The sequence below is a fragment of the Myodes glareolus genome, chromosome 3, assembly GCF_982192425.1.
Source record: "Myodes glareolus chromosome 3, mMyoGla1.1, whole genome shotgun sequence".
Taxonomy (NCBI): domain Eukaryota; kingdom Metazoa; phylum Chordata; class Mammalia; order Rodentia; family Cricetidae; genus Myodes; species Myodes glareolus.
In genome coordinates, this window is record NC_142028.1 from 95,228,904 (window position 1) to 95,248,535 (window position 19,632).

Sequence of the window (19,632 nt, forward strand, 5' to 3'; positions counted from 1 at the left end):
ATATAATAAAAGCTATTTACAACATGCCGACAGCTAACATCAAACTGAACGGAGAGAAACTCAAAGCCATTCCATTGAAATCAGGAACAAGACAAGGCTGTCCACTCTCCCCATACCTCTTCAGTATAGTGCTAGAAGTTCTAGCAATAGCAATACGACAACATAAGGGGATCAAGGGGATGCGAATTGGAAAAGGAAGAAGTTAAACTCTCGTTATTTGCAGACGATATGATAGTATAAATGAGCGACCCCAAAAACTATACGAAAGAACTCCTACAGCTGATAAACACCTTTAGTAATGTGGCAGGATACAAGATCAACTCCAAAAAATCAGTTGCCTTCCTATACACAAAAGATAAAGAAGCAGGGAGGGAAATCAGAGAAACTTCACCTTTCACGATAGCCACAAATAGCATAAAATATCTTGGGATAACTCTGACCAAGGAAGTGAAAGACCTATTTGACAAGAACTTTAAGCGTTTGAAGAAAGAAATTGAGGAGGATACCAGAAAATGGAAAGATCTCCCTTGCTCTTGGATTGGGAGGATCAACATAGTAAAAATGGCAATTCTAGCAAGAGCAATCTATAAATTCAATGCAATCCCCATCAAAATCCCATCAAACTTCTTCACAGACCTTGAGAGAATAATAATTAATTTTATATGGAAAAACAAAAAACCCAGGAGAGCCAAAACAATCTTATATAATAAAGGAACTTCTGGAGGTATAACCATCCCTGACTTCAAACTCTATTACACATTGACAGTATTGAAAACAGCTTGGTACTGGCATAAGAACAGAGAAGTCGACCTATGGAATCGAATAGAAGACCCAGATATTAACCCACAAACCTATGAACACTTGATTTTCGACAAGGGGGCTAAAGGTATGCAATGGAAGAAGGAAAGCATCTTTAACAAATGGTGCTGGCATAACTGGATGTCAACCTGTAGAAGAATGAAAGTAGATCCATATCTATCACCATGCACAAAAATCAAGTCCAAATGGATTAAAGACATCAACATTAATCTGACCACATTGAACCAGAGAGAAGAGAAAGTGGGAAGTAGTCTACAAGACATAGGCACAGGAGACCACTTCCTAGGTAGAACCCCAGTAGCACAGACAATAAGAGAATCAATGAATAAATGGGACCTCCTGAAACTGAGAAGCTTCTGTAAAGCAAAGGACACCGTCAGTAAGACAAAAAGGCTACCTTCTGACTGGGAGAAGATCTTCACCAACCCCTCATCAGACAAAGGCCTGATCTCCAAAATCTACAAAGAACTCAAGAAACTAGATACTAAAACTCTAATTAACCCAATTTAAAAATGGGGTGCTGATCTGAACAGAGAATACTCAACAGAAGAACTTCGAATGGCCAAAAGACACTCAAGGTCATGCTCAACATCCTTAGCGATCAGGGAAATGCAAATCAAAACAACTATGAGATACCATTTTACACCGTTCAGATTAGCTAAAGTCAAAAACACCAATGATAGCCTATGCTGGAGAGGATGTGGAGAGAGGGGAACTCTCATCCATTGTTGGTGGGAATGCAAACTTGTGCAGCCACTGTGGAAATCAGTGTGGCGGTTTCTCAGGAAACTGGGAGTCAACCTCCCTCAAGACCCAGCAATTCCACTCTTGGGAATATACCCAAGAGATGCCCTATCATACCACAAAAGCATTTGTTCAACTATGGTCATAGCAGCACTATTTGTAGTAGCCAGAACCTGGAAACAACCTAGGTGCCCCTCAATAGAAGAATGGTTAAAGAAGGTGTGGAACATATATACATTAGAGTTTTACTCAGCAGTAAAAAACAATGACATCTTGAATTTTGCATGCAAATGGATGGTCATAGAAAACGCTTACTGAGTGAGGTTAGCCAGACCCAAAAAGAGGAATATGGTATGTATTCACTCATAAGTGGATTCTAGCCATAATTAAAGGTCTTTGAGCCTATTATTCATGATCCTAGAGAAGCTAAATAAGAAGGTGAACCTGAAGAAAATCATGTAGTTATCCTCTTGGAGATTGGAAATAGACAAGAGTGCCAGAACCTTCATCTGGCGATGGATGGAGATAGAGACAGAGACCCACATTGGAACACTGGACTTAACTCCCTATGTCCAAACGAGAAGCAGAAGGAAAGAGAACTTGAGCAAAGAAGGCAAGACCAGAGGGAACCTTCATCCGACGATGGATGACGATACAGACGGAGACCCACATTGGAGCATTGGTCTGACCCCCCCACAAGGTCCAAATGAGGAGCAGAAGGAGGAAGAACATGAAAAAGGAAATCAGGACCGCGAGGTTTGCGATACAAGGGGACTGATCTAATGAGAGTTCACCAAGGCCAGTTGGACTGGGATTGAATGAGCACGTGATCCAACCAGATTCTCTGAATGTGGCCAGATTCTCTGAATGTGGCTGGCCCGGAGTCTTTCTGAAAAGCCATTGACAATGACACTGGGACTTGTTTCCTCTGCATATACTGGATTTTTGGGACCCACTCTGTTTGGATACTCACCTTCCTGGACCTGGAGGGAGGGGGGAGGATTTGAACTTCCCACAGGGAAGACCCTGACTGCTCTTAGGGATGGAGAAGGAGGAGGAGAGGGAGTGGGGGGAGTGGGAGGGTATTGGGAGGAGGGGAGGAAATGGAAACTATTATAATTTAATAAACTTTGAAAAAAAAAGAATTGAAATCTTTAGCACTCTAAAAAAAAAGATTCCTCTTTGTAGTCAGTGTTGTATTTGAATGTGTTGTCATTTTTTCTGTGGTTAAGTAGTTAAGCTGTTCCTAGGTATGGGGTATTAAGAATAATATATTCTTAATATATTAATAATATTCATGAATATTATGATGCCAATGTTCAAGTGAACACATCCATTCATTTGGATCATTTTTAGTGTGAAATTTTTAAAAGTTATTTATTATATGTTTAAGATTATAACATAATTATATGATCTCTTTCTTCCCTTTTCTTTCTCCAAATACTTTATTCTTTTTTCTCCAAATACTTTAAAGTACCCCCGTTGCCCTTTATCACGTTCACAGCCTCAATTTTTCATGAATTATTGATTCATATGCATATGTTGTACCATATATATATCCCTAAATATATAAGACAAAGGGCTTAGTCTTTATAAAGTTGCTTATATGTATGTTTTCAAGAATGATAATCATCTGGTGTTGTATAGCCAATTGTTCGGCTCTTCTTTGGGAAGATGTTTTCTCTTATTCTCCGTGTTCCTTCGTTGCCTATGGTTCTTTGTGTAGGGTTGGTGTCTCTTCAGTATGTCTATTGCCATTGTCCTTTCTCAGCTCAGAAATAACTTTTATTTCTTTTGTATCTGGTAAGAGCTCATTTGTGGTATAGACCGTATTCCATTTTAGATAAGGTTCTATGTGTGTGTTTCTGTTGGAAGAAATACCCTCTAGCTATCTCTTAAGACAGTTTTATCTACAGTGTAATTTTATTCTTTCTTTTCTTTTGATTTTCACTGTGAAGGAGCTTTCTAGCGATGTCAGCCACTTACTTAAATCACCCTGTATTACCTGAAAAACTCCTTTGACATTTTATCTTTATTATTGTTGATTACGTGAAATTAGAAGGCCTGAAATTGGTCTGAGTCATATTTAGATACAATTGTCCTAATTGAGTGGTTGTTCTCTTTATTAATTTACAATTACTTTTTTAAAGTTACTTTCAACTATTTTGGACTTGAAATCTACTTTTTCAGGTACCAGGGTAGTTAAACCTGTTTGTTTTTAATTTAATTTTGCTTGAAGGTTGCTTATTTTCTCTCCAACAACTCTCAGTCTGTGGGTGCCCTTGTCTGTAAGGTATATCTCTTAGAAACTATACTTTAGTCTATGTTTCTTCATCTAGTCTATGTCCTCTCTCTCTCTCTCTCTCTCTCTCTCTCTCTCTCTCTCTCTCTCTCTCTCCCTCTCTCCTTCTTTCTCTTCCTCTCCCCTCTCCCTTTCTCTCCCTCCCTCTCTCTGTCTGTCTCTGTCTTTGTCTCTGTCTCTCTCTCTCTCTCTCTCTCTCTCTCTGTGTGTGTGTGTGTGTGTGTGTGTGTGTGTGTGTGTGTGTGTGTGTAAGTGTGTATGTTGGAGCCATTGACATTAAAAACTGATATTAAACAATCCACACCAATTCGTATAATTTTGACAGTGTTTTTCTGGTCGGTTAAATTTGTATTTATTCTTTGTTTTCATCTCTGTTACTGTTACAATTTGACTTGTTAATTCTCTTAATCAAAACAGATTCCTGCAGAGTTCTCACTAATTCAGCCACTCTATGTACTTCAGTCTGTCCTTTGTCCGCATGATTTACATTTCTCTTGATCCTCTTCTGTGTATAATACTGTTTCAATCACCTTCTCCTTGCTGGTTTAGTGTACTAGGGTACAAAAAGGTTCCAGAGAGAATGTATCTGAAGCACAATTACTACTCCTTCAGAAGTTCCCTTTCCTTTTGCGACCTTCTGTTTCTATAATCCAAATCTCTGTAATGGACCCAAACTGGATTTTTTCTCACTTATCCTTTTTCCACAGCACTTTCTCTTCAAGTTCAGAGAAACTCTCATTAAAATTTGATGAATTGATTACCATATTTCATAGACAAAAAGAGCACAAAGAATTTAATCTGTTGCACTTAATTGTATTTTATGCTCCTTGTTTTAACTCTTAATTGTGGTAGTTATAAGTCCAGTAACTACTTTGCTTTCCTCCTAGTAAGCAGAACCTAGAAAGTCAATAAAATTCAGCAAGTTCCCAATCAACTTATAGATTATGTAGCAGGCAGGGGAAATATTAGAAAGAATAGAGAGGCAGTAAAGAGTGATAATAAATATTCTTGACATAAAAAATTAAGTGATACACTTTGATAGTCACTACAAACACATGTCCATTAATTTTCACAATGGCCCCTACATATAAAATAATGAAACATGATGTCTGAAACCTGATACAAAATTATTGAAGTAAATGTAGACAGCAATTCACCAGACCTCTGTGCTGTGCTTTTTATGTCATTCCATTTGGTGTGCAGAGAGAGTGACATTGCACTGGTAAAGAGTACAAAGTTAATATTACTTAATAATATTAAACACTAATATAATTTAATAATATGAATAATATTAAATACATATATGTTTTATCATTATCAGTAATATTGCTAGTAGCATTAAATATTGGAATACTTGAATATTATTAAAATATTAAATTTATTAAAATTATTAAAACTATTATCAAACCAAAAGGTAGCAGAAGTAGCAACTAGACATTTGCCTCATTTTAAGTGTTGTTGATATTACACTGTTTCCCACTAAATATTATTGAAACTTTATTCATCATCCACTTTACTTCAGTAAAAATTTCTATCTCACCATATGGAAATTAAACTACATTGGAGACACCCGCATACACAGCAACCCACAGAGTACACATTAGCAGTAATCTTCCTGAGAAAAATAAATCCTGAAAAAGGTTTACAAAGAAGCCTAAGTCTGTAATCAAGTATCAGAGCTCCAAGGATGTGACATTTCAGCATTACTTTCATGAAATGAAGAACAGGGATCATGTTCGATTCAGAGATACATTCTAGTCACCATGAATACCAACTGCTTAGACCTGGAAAAGATATGATTGGAGGGTGTAGAGAAACATGGATAATGATGAAGGCTTGAAGGGTTCCATCTCTGTAGGGCTTACAGGTACAATACACAATGTCCAAATATGAGTGCAGTGGATGGTTTCACAAGGAGTGAAGTCATGTGATAAAATTGGTAAATGTTCTCTTTGGGATCTATTTGCAAAATGATATGAGAAAGCATAAATAGTAGAATAAAAAAATGAATAACATGCCAGAATTAATATAGGAGAGATGATAGTGTAGACCAGGGAGCAAGGAGCTGGACTGGTGAAAACTGGCCTGGTTCTTCATATATTTTCCACATCACAGAGAAACACCTGTATGTGCAGTGGGAACAGGAAAACCAGAAACCAAGATGGTCCCAAAGTTCCACTAAAAGAAATAGAGAGAAGGACAAGATTGTTCAGAAATATAGAAAAATTACTCTACTCTGTCTCTAAGATTTTCTTATTTTTCTTTATAAGCTCTACAATGTCTTTCCATCCATAATGAAATATCTTCCTGGATCACATCAAACAGTTTTCAGAAACTGGGAAAAACTGAAACTGTTTGTGTCCCACATGATGCACAGTCACCAGAAAGATTGGAATCCTGCTGAACCAAGAGACTTCATTGATGCTTTTCTCACAGAAATGTCAAAGGTGAGGAAAATGCTGCCTGGGTCTTCTTAGAAAAAATATGGTGGTTTAGTAGTTTCTATTTGATCTTGTGTCGTGTTGCCATATGATTAAGGGTATAACATTGTACTGACTCGGTACTAAATGAATCCCTATTCCTAATAGCCTGGTGATCTTCTTCTGAGGATTACAGAGACTCCAACACCAGAGAGACTCCAGTATCAAAGTCTCAGAGGGCACTGATATCCCTTGCTGTGGATCCCTCCTTTCTCCATTTTCAGTGTCAAGCTTGTAGCATCTTTCCTCTCTTATTGTCTGTTTCCATCTTTACATCTCCTTTCTCTGGTTCTTATGCTCAACCCTCCTTTAAAAAGGATGATTCAGTCTATTATGCCTCTCTCAAATTGATCACATCTGCAAAGCCTATCTTAGCTTATCAAGTACCATATACATGTTATAAAATGAAGATCTGGGCATCTTTGTAGGTCAATAATTAGCATGCCGTATGAATATAAATTATGAATAGTATTTTAGAAATTCATGAGAGCATTATGCCAGGAATATTATTAGAAATAAAAATTTCAAAGTCCAGAGGGTTAACCATTATAGCAGGGATCTGGCACAGTTTCACAAATCCTACTAGGAAACTCATACAGATGTTAAACACCTACAGTGAAGTTGATGGATAGAAAATAAACCCAAGAAAATCAGTAGCCCTTTTGATATACAAATGAAAAGTTGTCTGAGAAAGAAGTCATGGAAAAATAGCTACAAATAATACAAACTATCTGGGGTAACTCTAACAAAGCAAGTAAAAAAAAAACCTGTATGACAAGAACTTCAAGTCTTTGAAAAAAATTGAAGAAGATATCAGAAGATGGAAAGATCTCCCATGTTCACAGATTGGTAGGATCAACATAGTAAAAATGACTGTCATGCTAGCAAATCTACAGATTCAATGCAATTCCCATCAAAATCCCAACACAATTCTTTACAGACTTTTGAAGAACCATACTCAGCTTTATATGGAAAAACAAAAAATTCAAGAAAGCTAAAACAATTCTGCAGAATAAAAGAACATTTAGAAGTATCACTATTTCTGATTTCAAGCTCTACTATAGAACTATAGTAATAAAAATTACACAATATTGATATAAAAAGACAGGTTAAACAATGAAGTCAAATTGAAGAGCCAGACATAAATCCACACACCCATGGACACCTAATTTTTTTTTTACAAAGAAGGCAGAATTATACAATGGAAAAAAGAAAGCATGATCCATAAATGGTGCTGCTCTAAGTGAATATCAGCATGTAGAAGAATGCAAATAGATCCAATTCTATTACCCTGCATAAAATTCAAGTACAAGTGAATCAAAGACCTCAACATATAAATCACTGAACCTAATAGAAGAGAAAATAGGGAATAATCTTGAACTCACTGACAACTCTTCTGAACCAAAAGTGCAGACACTAAGGTCAACAATTAATAAATGGGAGCCCATGAAACTGAAAAGTTTATGTAAGGCAAATGACACCCTCAATAGGACAAAATGACAGCCTACAGAATGGAGAAAGGTGTTCATCAATTCTTCATATGACAAAGGGCTAATTTCCAAAAATATATAAAGAACTTAAAAACTAAATGTCAACAATCAAATAATCCAATCTTTAAAATTGGGTGCAGATCTAAACAGAAAATTCTCAACATAAGAATCTCAAATGGCCAAGAATCATTTAAGGAAATGTTCGACATCCTTAGTCATCAGGGAAATCTTAATCAAAATGACTCTAAGATATTGTAAAAGGAGTGATGAGCCACTTCCCACCTCCTGGCTCTCAGCTAGCTTTACCTGAAATAATTACATGGAAACTGTATTCATTTAGACACTGCCTGGCCCATTAGTTTTAGCCTCTTATTGGATAACTCTCACATATTGATTTAACCCATTTTAAATAATCTGTATCTCCACTTGATTATGGCTTACCCGTGTGAGTCTAACCAGTGTCTGTCTCGAAGAGTAGAGCCATGGCGTCTTCCTGACTCTGCTTTCTTTCTCCCGGCATTCTGTTCAGTCTACTCAACCTATCTAAATTCTGCCCTATCAAAAAGCCAAGGCAGTTTCTTTATTTGACCAATGAAAGCAACACATAGAAAGAAGATCCTCCTACACCACTAAGATTCTATCTTATAACTATCAGAATGGCTAGGATCAAAAATATAAGTGACAGTTCATGCAGGAGAGGATGTAGAGAAAGAGAAATACTCCTCCCTTAATGGTGGGAGTGCAAACTTGTGCAGCCACTTTGGAAATCAATATAGTAGTTTCTCAGAAATTTAGAATTGTCTTACCTCAAGAACCAACTATACTACTCTCTGGTATATACCAAAAGGATGCTCTATCCTATCAAAAGGACACTTGTTCAACTATGTTCATAGCATAGCAGTTTTATTTGTAAAAGCCAGAAACTGGAAACAACAAGATACCCTTCAACCAAAGAATGGAGAAAGAAAATGTGGTACATTTACACAATGAAGTATTACTCAGTTATTAAAATAAATAACATCATGAAATCTGAAGATAAATGGATGGAACTAGAAAAACTCATTCTGAGTGAGGAAACCTAGACCCAAAAAGAGAAACATGGTATGTATTCACTCATAAGTGGATATTCACTGTAAAGAATTTTGCAATCCACAGACCCTGAGAGGTTAAGCAATAAGGAGAGCCCAAGGGGAAGCATGGATCTTTCTGAGGAGGGGAAATAGAATATGTGTCACAGGTAGACTGGTGACAGGTGGGGATGGGAAAAAGAGGGATTGGTGTGGGGAGGATGGAGAGAGTGCTGGGAAAGACAACTGGAACTGGGAGGCATTTCAGGGATGAGATAGAAACCTACTACAATGGAAACTTCCAGGAATTTTTGAGGGTGCCATACCAAAGACTCCTAGCAATGAGAGATAAGTATCTTGAATGGGCCATCTCATGTAACCAGACAAGACTTCCAGTGGTTGGATTGAGACACCAACCCTCAACACAAAATCCTAGACCTACAATTTGTCCTACCTGCAAGATGTGCTGAGTAAAAGTGGTACAAAAATTGTGGGTGTGACTAACCAGTGACTGGTCAGAGACGGAACCCACACATGACACTGCCTGGAGGGCCAGGGACAAGAGGCTGGATAAATCAAAAACACAGAATAGAATCAAACACCAAAAAAAATCAAAACCAGAAAAAATATCAATGAAGTGATTTCTAATGGTCTTCTGCTATATTCGAAGATAAGAGCCTAGCAAAATCATCATCAGAGAGGCTTCATCCAGCAACTGATGGAAATAGATGCAGGACTCACATGCAAAGATTAGGTGGAGCTCAGGAAATCTTGTTGGAGATGTAGAGGAAGCTTCCAAAGGACCTAAAGACACCAAAAGAGAACCCACATAATCAACTAATGTGGCCTCAGAAGACCCCAGAGAGACCAAATAACAGGGAGCCTATTGGGGTGTGACCAGGTCCTCTGCATATATGTTATGTTTCATGTAGCTCAGTCTTCTTGTGGGACACCTAGCAGTGGGAGCAGGAACTGTCTCTGACTTTTTGCCTACTTGTTGAACCCTTTCCTCTTACTGGGTTGCCTTGTGCAGTTTTAATATGAAGAGAGGTGCATACCCTTGTTAACAACTTTATATGCCATTTTTGGCTGATATCCCTTTGAGGCCTGTCCACTCCTTTAGGGGGAGGAAGAGGGGTGAATAGGATAGGACGTGGGAGAGTTTCTGGAAAGGAAGAAGGGAGCAGAAACTTCAGTCGGGATATAATATATGGAAGAAGAAGAAATAAAATTTTAATAAAAAGCAAATAAGGAATCCACTGCTGTTTGGCATGAAACCCTGAAAATGGCAGATATTGGCCCTTTATGCACCTCCTTGGCCTTTGCCCTTAGATAATAAATAATAAAAGTTTCAATTAAACTTCATAGCTCCAGTTTTTGATGAGCTGGTCTACAGCCAGTCATCCACTCCATCTCAGTCTCCACTGCAGAACACAGGCAAAGTTTAACTGAATACCAGAGTTCAACTTCAAAGTCTGGGTGGGGCCTCTATCTTCTTCTGATCCCATTTCAAGACTCCAATCACACAGAAATCTAGAAAGCAGCTGCTTGCATGTATGAGTTGCTTCTGCATCACTGTGAAAATACAGAAACAACTTAAGAGAGTAAAGATTTATTCAGTTTTACAATTTCAAAGGCTTTTGACCATTATTACAAAGAAGGAATGCCAGAGCAACTTAGCTCATGGTGGCAAAGGAGTGTGGGGGAGTCTGCACATCATTATCTACCAGGAAGCAGAAACAAGGGCAGAGTGCAGGGCCTTGTTAAAACCTTGATTCTGTCCCCAGTGATGGACCCTACCTCTTAATTCCCTTGAACCTCAAAATTAATCATAACAACTAGGAACCAAGCATTCAAAGCATGAGCCCTTAGGGGATGATTTACATTCAGACCATAACATTAACTGTACAGCTATAATCTCAGTAGGCCTCTGGCTAGTACAAATCACTGCATACGCCATAGAATCTTTGACTCAATGGATTCCAGTTTCTTCCTCTGACCAAGTGTACAATGGTAAATGGCTTCCTACCTTCTCTTTTAATTCATCTTCCTGGCATAATATCAATAGAAACAACAATATAACCCTAGATAAGGAGAAAAATTATTTACCATATGGAGTGCAGGTGTGAGACCATCAGCATTAAGAACAATATTAACAAACTGAAGCTTCCAGAGAAAGTTAGTATAGAAAATATGGCATTCTGAAGGACAACTGATAGGACCTGAGAGATTTTGACAATGAAAGATTAAAGGAGGAAAAGCACAACCAATGAACATGGAGAGTTTATTTTATTATTTCTGCAGTGATTAAAAGTATTTGTTGCTATATTCCCATTTCATTTCCCATACTTTATCATGATTAAAATGTGTTTTGCATTATTCAGGATTTTCTAAAGGAAAAAAACCGGTAGGCAGTTTTCTCTTAATATACAGACATTGTTTAAGTAAGTATACCACAGCCTGTAAGATATTCAAATATGTGTGTGTGTTATCACATGCATGCACACACACACACATATATACATATATATATACACACACATATATATGTATGTTTATGTGTGTATGCGTGTGTGTGTGTGTGTGTGTGTGTGTGTGTGTGTGTGTGTGTGACTTATTAGAGTGACTTAAAGTGTGTGGTCTAGCAAGTCCAACAATGGCTGTTTACCAACAGAAAGTATGAGTTTCTTACAGTAGTTCTGTTCACAAGACTGGATTCTCAGCGGATCATCAGGATATGCCAGAATCCCAAAGAAGAAGGCTCTAAGGCCAGTGAAAGCATTGACTTTCCAGCGAGTTTAAGGACAAGCAAGTGAACGGGAAACACTTCCTTTTTCTTTGCCCTCTATATAGGCTGCCACCAGAACGGGTTGCTGATTTAAGGTGGACCTTCCCACCTCAAAATAGCTGGCTAAATGGGGGTCTTTCCACTTTAAAAGATTGAATTATAGATTCCTCACAGGGGCACCCAGTCACTTGGGTTTTAGCTAATTCCAGATGTAGTCAGGCTGACCCCAAGAATAACCATCACAAGTGTTAGTCTCATGTCATGAAACTGAAGCAGAGAAATGTAAAGTAATATAAAGAACATTCTCGTCCATGTCATGACTTGGTCATGTACCTGATACATGAATCCAAATGCTCCTTTATTTCCAACTATCTAACATTTTACTAAAAGTTTTTTTTCAAAAGGGTAGTCATTAAAAAACTATTGTCTTGGTTTTTATCCACTCAAATGTTTTTGATAGACTGTTCTCATTGGAAGGACAACAGTACAACCCAATGAGGTGTAAGGGAATATCATTCTGAAAGATTCCTTTCAAATTTGTTTCCTAGTTTCATGACTCTGTTCTTCAGATAATCACAAATCCCCTAACTAAAAAAAAGATACACACTGATTTTTCTAGTGCCAAGACAAGACTACTACAAGTTTCAATGAAGAAAACCTCATCTGCAGCACTCTGGACCTCTTCTTTGCTGGAACAGAGACAACATCCACGACCCTGCGCTGGGCTCTGCTCTACATGGCTGTAGACTCAGTTGTGCAAGGTGAGCATACACTCAATGTACCTGGGCAAGGCACAATGTTGCTTCTGGAAGCTGTTGCTTAGCTAGGCAGGAAGCTAGAATCCTGGAATGAACACATGGAACAGCTGTGAAGAGAGGTGTTCTTGGGAAAGGATCTTTATACATTTTTCAGGATTATGATAATTCACAGGGATAGACTTTAGAGTCTATGCCTTGAAGACTCTTCAGTTCTAGTTGAAAATAGATAAGTGATCAGTCAATGAGGTAGGTTTCAGCAAGAAGCAACACTGTCTGATAAAAATCCACTTAGTTCCTCCTTCCTTTTCAGCAGTGTCTTCCTATTTTGTCCTGAATACCATCTAGATGTCGGATACCTGATGTCCTGTTGATGTTATCTCTGTCTGTCCAGACTGAACCACACACACTGCATGGTGTCTCTCTGCATTACATTTTCTCCATTGGCATTGTTCTTGTTTTTGCCTATAAGCAGGGTGATGGACTTTCTCCCTAACAAAAGTGAACTATCTCAGTTTTTGAGCTTTCAGAAGAATGTTCTCAGACAATACCTCTTTAAATTGTTTATATTCTACTAAGAATTGACTGCCTGGCAAATTGCCACCTTTCACTCCATTAAGAGATGACTATGCCCCCATTAAAGGGTTTTGCATGTTTATAACTCACCAAAGATGTTCATCCCTTCAGAAATAGTGGCCCATCCCATCATTTTTATTCCTCCAGATTATAGAAGAGTTAGTTCATCAGGTATGATATAAGAATGTCTTCATTATTGTGTAGGTTCTCTAGGATTGTGATTTGTGGACTGATTTCCTTGCTTTATGTTTAAAAAACCACTTATGAATGAGTACATATGATAATTTTCTTTCTGGGTCTGGGTTATCTCACTCAAAATGATGTCTTCTAGTTCCATTCGTTTGCCTACAAATTTCAAGATGCTGTTATTTTTTTCTGCTGTGTAGCACTCCATTGTGTAAATGTACCACATTTTCTTTAGCCATTTTTCCTTATCCATTTTCAGCATTTATGAGGACTCTAAAAGAGACATATATAAATCTAATCTACATGGGAAGTACAAAAAGACAAGATCTCCTGAGTAAATTAAGATATGGGGACCTTGGGAGAGGGTTGAAAGGGGAGGGGAGAAGCAGGGAGGGGAGCAGAGAAAAATGTAGAGCGCAATAAAAATCAACAACAAAAAACCTCTAACATTAGCAGGAGGTTAGTCCATGGATGGATTTTATTGGAGGGTGGGTTCAAGTTGGAAGAGGTAGGTCACTGAAGTGTCTTTGAAGAATATACTTGTCCCCAGTTTATTTTCCATCTGGGTCCTGGCTGCACTCCAGTGTTGCTCTCCCTGAGTAATGTTCTGCCTTGTCATAGGCCAGACACAGAAGTACCAAAATCCTGAAACTTCTGAACTCGAGCTGAAATAAATATTTTTTCCCTTAAAAAAAGAATGTTTTCACGTCATGAAACATTTTTAAAATGTGATAAGAGTTTATGGGTGAAAAATGCAGTCACTGTAGCACATTCAAGACAACTATTTTTGGCCAAAGGTGAAGGGTAGTGATAAAATTGTTTTCATGTAGTGAAGAAAAATTGGTCATTTCTTGGGCTCCCTACACTTCTTTTAGATGGGATCATTCTCTGTCCTTGAACTCACCATGTATACAAGACTGTCAGGTCAGTAGGCACAGAAATCAATCTGTCTCTGCCACCTCCATACTCTAGGATTAGAAGTGCATGTCACTATATCCAAATATTTTTCCTGAATTCTGAGAATCAAACTCAGACCCTTATGTTAGTATGGCTATCAATTCACTGAGACTTCTTCCTAATCAAATTTTTTCATATACAAAATGTAGATTATTTTTCTATATTTATTCATAGGTATATTTCCTACATTTCTACTCTTATATATGGTAGAGTTTATTTTGACCAATAGTGTCTATGACTATGCAGGAAGTATGGCAGTGGGAAGCCTGAGCAGGAACTGAGACATCACATCTCAACTGCAAACGAAAGCAAAGGAAAACCAGACGCAGAGCCATGAGAAAAACCCTCAAATTCATCCCCTGTGACATTCTTCCTCCAGTGAGGCTCTGTCTCAGAAAAGTTCAATGACTTCCTAAATTACACCACCATCTAGGAATAAGTGTTTAAAACCTAGAGCTTTTGCAGCACATTTAATCTTCCTCATTTGCACCTTTAGCTCCTTTAGGTGCATGGCTATGCTATGATGCAAAATACATTTGGTATAAGTTTGGAAGTCCCTAGAGTCTTCAGCAGTCTCAATACTGTTCAAAAATCCAGTGTCTTCTGAGGTTCCAGGCAATCTCTTAACTTTGGCTCACTAAGATCCCCCCAAATTTATATAGGTCTAGCATACAGTGGCAGATAATATATATTCCCATTTATTCCAGCAGTGAAGAATGGAGGTATAGCAAGGAAATAGAAGCAAAGAAAGGCTGAAACCTAAAAAATCAAATACCAAATCCTGTAAGCCTTTGGCTCATGTCTAGAAATTTATTTTCATGGACTAAAAGGGTTCCAACCCTGTACCTTTGCTGCCTGCAACATAAATCTTTCCCTAGGACTTTTTATATGCAGCCTCCTTTGCAGGGGTCTCCTTCTCCAACGTCTTGGGTATTCTATTTCAACCCAGTCTCCACTTCAAAAAATTTCTGCAATGGGTTTTATAGCCTTCTAATGAAAACTCTACGGCTAGAATTTACCTTGGCTCAGTAGCTCTTTGAATCTCCAAAGAAAGAATCATCACGCCCCCTTTCACTGTTGCATCTCCCATATCCCCAGAGCATGAGGATGGCACTGGAAAGTTCAGCTACCATATTGTGATGACCTTTGGCCCCTTTCAATCACATATGCAATGGCTTTTGTTTTTCAAAGGCAGGAGATTTGTCTCTGTGGACCTTCTCTTTCCACAAATTAGAAGCTTATCTGGGTGGGGTCTTCATGTTAGGGGATCTTTTCCATTTTTCAGAGAACAATAGGCCTCTCCTTAATTTCAGTAAATGCTTTAACCATGACTGGCATTTGTCCACTATGGGCTTAGGGGAAAACAGTAAGCTTTTTATTTCTCTTTTTCTTTCCAAAGTATATGTTTTTAATTTTATTCTACATATTTGATATTTTTAGTTTTAGAAGTAATGGTAAGGAGTAATTGCCATGCCACAGCGTCAATGTTATGCTTTTTTTTCTTTTCTTTTTTATTAATTTATAAAAGTTTCCACTTCCGCCCCTCCTCCCAACACCCTCCCACTCCCTCCACTCCCTCTCCTCCTCCCTCTCCAGCCCTAAGAGTACTCAGGGTTTCCTGCCCTGTGGGAAGTTCAAGTTCCTCCCCCCTCCCTCCAGGTCTAGTAAGGTGAGCATCCAAACAGACTAGGATCCCAAAAATTCAGTACATGCAGAGGGAAAAGAGTCCCAGTGCCATTATCAATGGCTTCTCAGACAGTCCCCGTGCCAGCCACATTCAGAGAATCCGGTCACATTCAGAGAATCTGGTTGGATGACTTGCTCGTTCAGTCCCAGTCCAGCTGGCCTGAGTGAACTCTTATTAGATCAGTCCCCTTGTATCAGTGGGTGAACGCACTCCTCATGGTCCTGTCTTTCGTGTTCATGTTCTCCCTCCTTTTGCTCCTCATTTGGACCTTGGGGGCTCAGTCCAGTGCTCCAATGTGGGTCTCTGTCTCAATCTCCGTCTATCGTCGCATAAGGGTTCCCTCTGATCCTGCCTTCCTTGCTCACGTTCTCCCTCCTTCTGCTTCTCATTTGGATCTAGGGAGTTAATCCAGTGTTCCAACATGGGTCTCTTTCTCTATCTCCATCCATCGCCAGATGAAGGTTCTAAGGTGATATGCAAAATATTCATCAGTATGATTATGGGCCAAGGCCAGTTCAGGCAACCTCTCCTCTGCTGTCCAGGGAACAATCTGGGGATCTCTCCTTGGACCTGGGAACCCCTCTAGAATCAAGTCTCTTGTAAACCTTAAAATGGCTCCCTTAGTTGAGATATATACTTCCCTGCTCACATATCCATCCTTCTTCCCTCCCCCTTTCTTCCCTCCCCCTCATTGAAATCCCCCAAGCTTTCCCCAATCCTCCCATACTCCCTTCTCTCTAACCCTATCCCCTTCCGTCCACCCCCCCCCCCCCCGTGCACCCAAGGTTGCCTGGAACTCTTGTCTACTTCCAATATCCAGGAGAATAACTACATAACTTTCTTCAGGTTCACCTTCTTATTTAGCTTCTCTAGGATCACGAATAATAGGCTCAAAGACCTTTAATTAAGGCTAGAATCCACTTATGAGTGAACACATACCATATTCCTCTTTTTGGGTCTGGGTTACCTCACTCAGTAAAGCGTTTTCTATGACCATCCATTTGCATGCAAAATTCAAGATGTCATTGGTTTTTACCGCTGAGTAAAACACTAATGTGTATATGTTCCACACCTTCTTTAACCATTCTTCTATTGAAGGGCACCTAGGTTGTTTCCAGGTTCTGGCTATTACAAATAGCGCAGCTATGAACATAGTTGAACAAATGCTTTTGTAGTATGATAGGGCATCTCTTGGGTATATTCCCAGGACTGGAATTGCTGGGTTCTGAGGGAGGTTGACTCCCAGTTTCCTGAGAAACCACCACACTGATTTCCACAGTGACTGCACAAGTTTACATTCCCACCCACAATGGATGAGTGTTCCCCTCACTCCGCATCCTCCCAGGATAGGCTATCATTGGTGTTTTTGACTTTAGCTAATCTGACCGGTGTAAAATGATATCTCATAGTTGTTTTGATTTGTATTTCCCTGATCGCTAAGGATGTTGAGCATGACCTTAAGTGTCTTTTGGCCATTCGAAGTTCTTCTGTTTGGAATTCTCTGTTCAGATCAGTTCCCCATTTTTAATTGGGTTAATTAGAGTTTTAGTATCTAGTTTCTTGAGTTCTTTGTATATTTTGAAGATCAGACCTTTGTGTGATGAGGGGTTAGTGAAGATCTTCTCCCAGTCGGAAGGTAGCCTTTTTGTCTTACTAACAGTGTCCTTTGCTTTATAGAAGCTTCTCAGTTTCAGGAGGTCCCATTTATTCATTGATTCTCTTATTGTCTGTGCTACTGGGGTTCTACCTAGGAAGTGGTCTCCTGTGCCTATGTCTTGTAGACTACTTCCCACTTTCTCTTCTATCAGGCTCAAAGTGGTCAGATTAATGTTGATGTCTTTAATCCATTGGACTTGAGTTTTGTGCATGGTGATAGATATGGATCTACTTTCATTCTTCTACAGCTTGACATCCAGTTATGCCAGCACCATTTGTTAAAGATGCTTTCCTTCTTCCATTGCATACCTTTAGCTCCCTTGTCGAAAATCAAGTGTTCATAAGTTTGTGGGTTAATATCTGGGTCTTCTATTCGATTCCATAGGTCGACTTCTCTGTTTTTATTACAATACCAAGCTGTTTTCAATACTGTAGCTATGTAATAGAGTTTGAAGTCAGGGATGGTTATACCTCCAGAAGTTCCTTTATTATATAAGATTGTTTTGGCTATCCTTGGTTTTTTTGTTTTTCCATATAAACTTGATTATTGTTTTCTCAAGGTCTGTGAAGAAGTATGATGGGATTTTGATGGGGATTGCATTGAATCTATAGATTGCTTTTGGAAGAATTGCCATTTTAACTATGTTGTTCCTCCCAATCCAAGAGCAAGGGAGATCTTTCCATTTTCTGGTATCCTCTTCAATTTCTTTCTTCAAAGACTTAAAGTTCTTGTCAAATAGGTATTTCACTTCCTTGGTTAGAGTTATCCCAAGATATTTTATGCTATTTGTGGCTATCATGAAAGGTGACGTTTCTCTGATTTCCATCCCTGCTTCTTTATCCTTTGTGTATAGGAGGGCAACTGATTTTTTGGAGTTGATCTTGTACCCTGCCATATTACTAAAGGTGTTTATCAGCTGTAGGTGTTCTTTGGTAGAGTTTTTGGGGTCGCTTATGTACACTATCATATCATCTGCAAATAACGAGAGTTTAACTTCTTCCTTTCCAGTTCGATTCCTCTTGATCCCCTTATGTTGTCTTATTGCTATTGCTAGAACTTCAAGCACTATATTGAAGAGGTAGGGGGAGAGTGGACAACCTTGTCGTGTTCCTGATTTCAATGGAATGGCTTTGAGTTTCTGTCCATTCAGTTTGATGTTAGCTGTCGGTTTGCTGTAAATAGCTTTTATTATATTTAGGTATGATCCTTGTATCCCCAATCCCTTCAACACCTTTATCATAAAAGGATGTTGGATTTTGTCAAATGCTTTTTCAGCATCTAATGAAATGATCATATGGTTTTTTTCTTTCAGTTTATTTATATGATGAATTACATTGATAGATTTGCGTATGTTGAACCAGCCCTGCATCTCTGGGATGAAGCCTACTTGAATATAATGGATAATTTTTCTAATGTGTTCTTGGATTTGGTTTGCCAGGATTTTCTTGAGAATTTTTGTGTCAATGTTCATGAGTGAGATTGGCCTGTAATTCTCTTTCTTGATTGTGTCTTTATGTGGTTTTGGTATCAGGGTAACTGTAGCTTCATAAAAAGAATTTGGCAATGACTCTTCTGTTTCTATATTGTGGAATACATTAAGGAGTATAGGTATTAGCACTTCTTGGAAGTTCTGGTAGAATTCTGCATTGAAACTATCTGGTCCTGGGCTTTTTTTGGTCAGGAGGTTTTTGATAACAGCTTCTAATTCTTCGTGACTAACAGGTCTATTTAGATTGTTCACCTGGTCTTGATTTAACTTTGGTAAATGGTACTTATCGAAAAACCTGTCCATTTCTTCTACATTTTCCAACTTTGTGGCATATAAACTTTCGTTGTAAGATCTAATGATTCTCTGAATTTCCTCTGTGCCTGTTGTTATGTCCCCCTTTTCATTTCTGGTCTTATTAATTTGAGTGTTCTCTCTCTGCTATTTGATTAGTTTGGCTAGGGGTCTGTCAATCTTGTTGATTTTCTCCAAGAACTAACTTTTTGTTTCGTTGATTCTTTGGATTGTTTTCTGTATTTCTATTTTGTTGATTTCAGCCCTCAGTTTGATTACTTCCAGTCTTCTACCCCTACCTTGGCGAGTCTGCTTCTTTTTTTTCTAGAGCTTTCATGTGTCTC

The 19,632-nt window shown here is 38.5% G+C and overlaps 1 protein-coding gene across 3 annotated transcripts in view; it reads left to right on the forward strand.

Moving 5' to 3' along the window:
* LOC125412381 (cytochrome P450 2J4-like) overlaps window positions 1–19,632 on the forward strand; it is a 51,543-nt gene that overhangs the window by 14,205 nt on the left and 17,706 nt on the right. For 2 of the 3 annotated variants that reach the window (XR_015737559.1, XM_087904829.1), the window contains exons 5-6: window positions 6,136–6,312; window positions 12,310–12,451. Coding sequence is in view for 2 of the 3 variants with exons in the window: in XM_087904829.1 (XP_087760955.1) it covers window positions 6,136–6,312; window positions 12,310–12,451 (319 nt within the window). In the remaining variant the exon portion in view is untranslated. The remainder of the gene's footprint in view (window positions 1–6,135; window positions 6,313–12,309; window positions 12,452–19,632) is intronic. The other variant, XM_087904830.1, reaches the window with a different exon arrangement.